This window comes from Corylus avellana, chromosome ca7, assembly GCF_901000735.1.
Source record: "Corylus avellana chromosome ca7, CavTom2PMs-1.0".
Classification (NCBI taxonomy): domain Eukaryota; kingdom Viridiplantae; phylum Streptophyta; class Magnoliopsida; order Fagales; family Betulaceae; genus Corylus; species Corylus avellana.
In genome coordinates this window covers 2,604,064-2,611,334 of record NC_081547.1, presented here as the reverse complement: position 1 = coordinate 2,611,334, position 7,271 = coordinate 2,604,064, and the positions used below count along the sequence as shown (strand labels likewise).

The following is a 7,271-nucleotide window of genomic DNA, read 5'->3' as shown; positions in this document are numbered from 1 at the left end:
CCACAAAAATCTGCAGATCAGTCTCTACCTACCAGGCAAAAATGGATTTCATCTGGAGGAGAGAGCTTCTATTACAAATTTATTCGAGCCAAAAAAAAGAAAGAAAAAAGTAGTAGGCAGCCAGAAGGAGAAAAGCAACTCAGCCAGCTATACAAGCTGATTTATGAAATTAAAAGCTCTATATATGATCGAACATGATGTTCTTCTTCCACATTAATTAAACTGCTGTGAGTCCCCTTCCCCCCTGAAGAGTACAGAACAGAAGCAATTTTGATTTCTTTTTCCTACGAAAAATCGAATCATGGGTCCGTGCGAAAATATGATCAAGATAATAACAAATTGTGATCAGAAAAATTGGCACACACCAAAAATTTGCTAGAATATTCTATAAGAGAGAGAGAGAGAGAGAGGGAGCTAGGGAGATTTCTTAATTAGGTTAAAAGAGCCAGATCGAAGAAAATTGTATCAAATTCTTGGCAACGTGAATACAAAAACCTTCATCACAATAAGCTCTCATCTACTCTCTAAAATAGAAGAAGATAGACTAAAAATTAATTAAGGTGAAAGAATAAAAATATTCCTTCATCAAGCAGCTGGCAGCCAAGCGGTGGCAAACACAACATTGTGTCCTTTCCATGTAAGCACAAGATCTTCTTCTTCCTTCTTCAACCCCCACCCAGCCGCATGCTCATCCAGCATGGTCTTCACCTCCGACACCGCATCCTCCGCAAAAGGCAAGCCGCGAAAGTTGGCGTTCCTCATTCGTTGCACCCACCGGCTCCGTGGCTCAAGCCGCTCAACCCTCTGAAGCCCCTCATGAGCAATCACATTCTCAATCTTCCAGCAAATATCCGCCTCGTACCATTGCCTCTGCTTACTCCCATGCGGAAGAAACGTGTCCATCGTGTCGTACGGAATCCACAGATAGTTAAACGCCGACCTTAACCTACACACCATATTATTCGATGTCAAATCTGCATCTTCGTCTACTAGAACCACGATGGTGGGGTCCAAGCTCCGAAGCGATTTTAGAAACATCGTTCGGAGAGAGGAGCTTTCGAAGGCATAACAACTTTCGAACGATTCTTCCGGGATGTAATGAAGCATCATGTGGCAGTTAACAACCAGCGCCTCGCCGCTTTCGCCGGCGTACACTAAATGTTGCATACGAAGTTGTTCGATTAAGGTGGCGAACCCATCTTTATAACTTGAAGGGCTCACTCGAAACTCCATCATAACGTTCTTAGACCTGGCGAAATTGACGAGCTTCGAGCCCAATTCCTCGTAAGAAAGATCAAGCATTGGGGGGATATCGTCTACGGCAGCAGCTACGGTGAGCTTGAGGAGAGGAGGGACCTCGTGGCGGCTAGCAATGGCATCAATCAGGGTAGGAATCTGCATGCAATGTGTCAAGCTTAAATCGACGATGTGAATGACGGAATACCCTTCAACGGCTTCTAAAATTGCGGCGTTGGCTGCGGAGAAGCCGAAGCGGTGCCAAGGGGTTAAGTCGACAAAGCTAGCGAGCTCGATGACTGAGAATCTGTGGGTGTCTATGGTGAGATTGGTGTTGGCGTTCGCCATGGCGGCGAGCTGAAGTTTACAGCTACCGCTTTTGGCGGCGCGTGCAATAAGGGCGCGGAGGAAGCCGCAAGCAAGGCGTTGATTGGAGTCGCCGTCGGGGGGTGCAATATTGTTCAAGACCCATAGGATTTGTTGGGCTAGAGTGGCGTCGTTGCTTTCGATTGCGTTGGCGCAGTGGACGAGTAGTTGCTCCATGCAATTGGCATCACCGAAGCTTCCTAAGGCTTTTGATGTGGGAAAGCCGGGCCATGGCCGAGTCCTGTGAATTTGGCTTTTGTTCATGGTGGGATTGGAAAATGGAGTCATTTGGTGCATTAAGGCTTGTGGTGGAGCCTCAGTGAATTGCATCATTAAGAGAGAGAGAGAGAGAGAGAGAGAGAGAAGGGCAGAAAGGAAGAAAGGAAAAAGGGAATTGATCAGAAATCAGGAGGAGCAGAAAGAGAGAAAGAGACCAGACTAGTAGTGGGTACCTTTGCCATTGGGAAACGATCCAATAGAGCTAAAATTTTGCCAGTACGATTTGGGGGGAATTCTGCAAATGAATCGAAGAAAATTGACAGTTCAGCTTTTTCTTTGAGGATTTTGTTGTTCTTCCGAAGGGAAAAAGGGACTGATCACAACAAGGGGGAAACTCTCATCCCAAAAAAAAAAAAAAAAAACTTTGATTGAAGTCAAAATTGGGCAAAACAGACCCTTCTCAGCAAATTACAGGCTTTTCAGTTGCCATGCAGGGTAAAATGAGGCTATAAAAACAGTGATTGAACAACCTTTTTCATGCTACAAAAGGGTCTAATCCCCTCTTGATATCCCCTTTTTTCTGATTTTCTGGATTAGGTAAGAGAGAGAGAGAGAAAAAGAGAGGTGCGATATATATAAAAACGAGAGGAGCTGGAGGTGGGATGTGTGGGGGATGCTTCTGTTGGATTTTGGAGTCTTGTGAAGTAGCCGGCCAGGAGGTTGTCCGGATGTGGGAGTTGTGATTTTGTCATGTAATGGTGTGGTGGGGATTGGAGGCAGTCAAGCTCTGGCAATTGGCATACTCACTCACGGGCCATCATATCATGAACAAATCATTTTATGCAGCTGCTCTTTCTTTCTCGTCCTCTGTTTCCATTTTTTTGAAGCTTTAAAACGTACACCTTATTCTTATTCAATATTCATATTTATGTTTAGGTGGGGTTGAACTACAACCGCATTTATGATTAGGGGTGCCCTTTGATTGGCCTCCCTTTATTCTTTAATTAAAGAGATAAAGTCGGGGTCCCTCAAAGGAGTCATGTCATGGCAGCCAAACTTTACATGCATCGATGAGACAAGAATGGTCATTGTCAAGCCAATTAGGATATAGAAATATATAGCTTCGATCTCTTTCATTATTTCCCTCCCCTCAAATTTATAACACCTTATCCTTCACCACTTTTCATATCATATCCTTAATTCTGCGCATATATATATATATATATTCACTACAAATTCACTACAAATTTGAATGTGGAGCTTGCATGTGAGTGGATCGAATTTAAGTGGCCTGATAATTTCATGTGAAGGGCACTCCCCTCCCCTTCGATCGGTCCATTATCTTTATATTCCTCATGGATTCCTGCACCCCGCATGTGATATTCTCCCTTTTGTTCCCTTATTCAAGGACTGGTTCCCCTCCCAACCGCAGCCCCACCTTAAATAGACTACTCAATCATGCATGCCATGCACCTTAAGATAGATATGATGATGACGATGGTAATACTATTAATAACAACAACAAAAAGCATGCATGCCACTTTTTTACAACTTGTTAACATGTGATTGGGGAAGAAAAACTTTTCAAAATAAGCCCTCTTAATTAGCAGCGAAAGCTGACTCGCTTTTGCCATTCTTTTTCACTGTACAGATTTGAAACAGAATTTTTAATCATCGTTGGGAGGGTCTCAAAAAGCACACAGATCATAAAGAAAGAGTATAAGAAGAATCCGGGGGAAGCATATACGGAAAATCAGATAAGTTAAAGGAGTGATTTTAATAATCCCCCTCCCCATGAGAATTTTGAGGAGGATTCCTAAACTTGAGATACAAGAACTAGAGGACATAAGGGCAAAAGCAAACATTTTTCAAGCAGGTTTTTGGAATTTCTGATAAGGGAATTCTGTGGCATCCACATTGGTCTTCGGTTTTCCTTCATTAAGACAAGGCAGAAGATAAAGGTGAAAGCATGAAAGTAAGGAATGGAACCATGTGCTTTAGATACCCAAATTGATAAGCATTTGTTTTTTGCTTTAAATCTTTCATTCTAAGCACACACACTTAGGACTATGTATTATTTGTTTATTGAGGAACTTGTCCAAAACATATGGAAGCCAAGGGCGTACAGACAGCAGCTTCGAATGTTGAGCTACAGGAAAACGACAATCACCCTCTCATACAATTTTCAGCGTGAGTTGTGCAAAATTTGTCCGCTACAAGCCTGAAAGAACCAACTCACTCATTACAAGAGCCTGCCATCTGATAGGGTTATATATATATATATATATATATATAATTAGCGAATAGAAAGAAAGAAAGAAAAAAAAAATTACACATGAACACATTCATAGAGGTCATGTTGTTAAATCTTTTATATATATATATATATAAAAGATTTAACAACATGACCTCTATGAATGTGTTCATGTGTAATTTTTTTTTTCTTTCTTTCTTTCTTTCTATTCGCTAATTATTGCATGCATGTGGTACTTAATCAATCGCATGGAAGTAACAAAAATACCAATTATGAAAGAAAAAATTAAACATGTTATTCCCCCTCCAACTTACACCCGATTAGTCATTATCCCACCAAACTTTAAAAAATAACAATCGACTCTCCCAAACTACCCAACACTTTTAGTTTGCCCTTTTCGTTTAGCATTTTTTTGTTAACTTAGACAGACAATGCGTCATGTGACCCACATGTGGCTGAAATTATTAATTATACCTGCATCATATAATAAATTTTTTTTTTTAAAAAAAAAAAAAACATTGTGGCCAAGTAAGCCTTCATTACACATTTGATAAGGGGTATAATGAACAATTTCAATCATGTGTGTGTGAGTCACAAGATGCATGTATTTTCTGTCTAGGTTAACAAAAAAATGAAAATAGAGAGAGCAAAATTGAAAGTTTAGGTAGTTAATTTGAAGGAGTAGATTGTCCTTTTTCAAAAGTTTGGTGGGTGGATTATAAATCTAGGATGCTAATTAAAATTGCAAAATCCGATAAACAAAGTATGGGGTATGGTTTGGCTCAGAAACGTAGAATTATAATTTAACTTGAAAACAAAAAAACGCATGTGCTTTTTCTACTTCTATTTGTTTATGTCTTCTATTTATTTATTTTGATTTATAGCAAAAGCATCTTAGACAATAGACGGTATAGATGGTAGCTGGGAGGCCTATTTTTCTTTTCACTTCTGTCCACTTATTTAATGGATAGATTTATTTGCACGTGTATTGTATATATCTCATGTGTGCTTCATAGTATGAATTCAATTATATGCTTCATTTTAATTCAAAATTAACAACACGAATAAAAAGATATTAATTCAGAGGTACATATATACAAAAAACACTTTTCTTGTTTGATATAAACCATACAAATTGAGATAGAGAGAGAGAGAGAGAGAGAGAGGGAAAATAACAATCAGATTTTTTTTTTTTTTTAAGAAAAAAAAAAAAGAAAGAAAGAAAAGTAAGAAAATCATTTGTAAAGTAATCCAACGAAGAAATTATTGTCTTTTTTGGTGGATGAAACTCTACTTTGAACATTCAACTTTGTCATTTACCGATCAAAGATCTGAAAAAATTCTAAAAATATCGTGTTGAATAAGTGATAACATAATATATATTCATCCAAAAAAATAAAAAATAAAAAATAATGTCCATATATATATGGGGCTTTAGAGATTGGCAGAGAGTGGATAATATTGTTTATGATTCTTCTTTAAGGCTAAATTCCCGGCCAATAAAAATGCACGAAGAGGCCGTATATTCCCAGAGCCAGATCTACTGCTTCCCAATTCCCATGTCGTTGCTGCTGTCCAATTTTCTCGTCAACATTTAATTTCAAGTATTTAAAGCTGCTCCTGCCGATGATTCATATACCACGTGATTGTTCATATTTACACTCCATATGTTGTACTGCCCCACTACATAGACGACACAACCCCACCCGCCATCTTTCTTTCTTTTTTTCTCTCTCTCCTTTTTATTTGTATTAAAATAAATAAATTGTCTAAAGAATGTTTGCTACCTTGAGAATTCTTGTCTTTCTTAAACGAAAAAAAAAAAAAGAAAGTTGACTCAATAATTTGCTTTAGTAGGTGAGATATGGACATTTTAAAAAAAATTTATAAAAAAAAAAAAACTCTTTCAATATATATATAACGCTTGATAAATATGTTGTTATTTTATTTTACAATTGTTATATGACGTAACATTATTGACACCTTTGGATGAAATAAAACAACATCTAAACTATAAAATGTATACCCAATATTTCACTTCAAATGGAAAAGATCTTATTTCCAATTCCGAAGCATCATTGTAAAGCAAAATGAATGCACGCCTTGTTACCCCCTAATATGGAGATAACGATACTCTTCATTCCACTTGAAAATGACTCCTAAAATGGAGATAAGCTATTTTACAGTCAGCATATAATTGTATACACAATGTCACATGATTTAAAATTTTTAAATGGTATGACATCATGTATATTTTTAGATCTATAAAATAAAATGTTGACCATGAAATAGATTTCGTAACAGGGCACGTGTGGACGTCATGTGCAAGACAAGTATTGAAGTACTTATGTGGAGGTAAAAGTGTTTTAATTGTTAAAGTTTTGTCGGTCTCCTTTTATTTTCTATTTTTAAAATAAAAACATTAGCAAATAATCCAAAACACATAACACTCAAAAATATTTTTACTTTTATATAACCTCGAACACTTTTCCAAACAAATACGACAAAATGTTCTCCAAAAACCAATCCTTTTGTTCAAAAAATCCAGAAAATGTTGAGTCACTTATCACACAAGTACAGTTGGGCTGGGCCCAAACCGCGTGCAGCCTTCTAGTTCTGGGCTTGGGTTGCCAAAATCACACCAGAAATCTTGCGAAGGCAGGCTAATGCCAGCATTTTGAAGTTTTCACACATTGTATATATAGGCCTAGACCGAACCAGGCCATGCTTGACCCATGGTCTCATATGGGCACCTTCTAGTCAACTAGCTGCTCCTCCGCTATAGGAGCAAATTGGGCCCATAACCTAACTACCTTCTAGCTAGAGCATGCCTGGGCTATGGAGGCCTTGTTCTAAGGGTGGCCCCAAGGAAGTAACTCACCCTCAATTTAATGGACCGGAAATGTTATATTTATCAAATTTTCTTTCTAAAAAGTTGAATTTTAACTAACATGTCACCATTTCATCCCATGAGTGTACGTCACATTCCATGAGATTATACATATTTTTTAAAATAATAAATTTCATAAAATTATTTACAAAAAAAAAATAAAAATTTCTCCATTAATTTAAGATAATTGAGCGCATTTCACGCACGGACCAGTTCTTTTGTAATTCCTTCCTTTTTTATTTTTTTTGCAAGTAATTACTTTACCTTTATCATGAAGTGAAGATCATCCTCCATCCCCCGTCTCCG

At 37.8% G+C, this 7,271-nt stretch overlaps 1 protein-coding gene across 1 annotated transcript; it reads right to left on the bottom strand.

Annotated features, from left to right (window-relative positions):
• Window positions 1–425: 425 nt before the first annotated feature.
• Window positions 426–2,294, bottom strand: LOC132187639 (scarecrow-like protein 32). Its single transcript, XM_059602024.1, has 2 exons — window positions 2,055–2,294; window positions 426–1,904 (listed from the first exon to the last, which is right to left on the bottom strand). Exon 2 carries the CDS (start codon window positions 1,897–1,899, stop codon window positions 586–588), a length of 1,314 nt encoding a protein of 437 aa, XP_059458007.1. The 5' UTR covers window positions 1,900–1,904; window positions 2,055–2,294; the 3' UTR covers window positions 426–585.
• Window positions 2,295–7,271: the final 4,977 nt, after the last annotated feature.

Bases quoted from the DNA above. Each gene is read 5' to 3' on its own strand.
- LOC132187639 (XM_059602024.1), bottom strand. From the start codon at position 1,899: ATGCACCAAATGACTCCATTTTCCAATCCCACCATGAACAAAAGCCAA.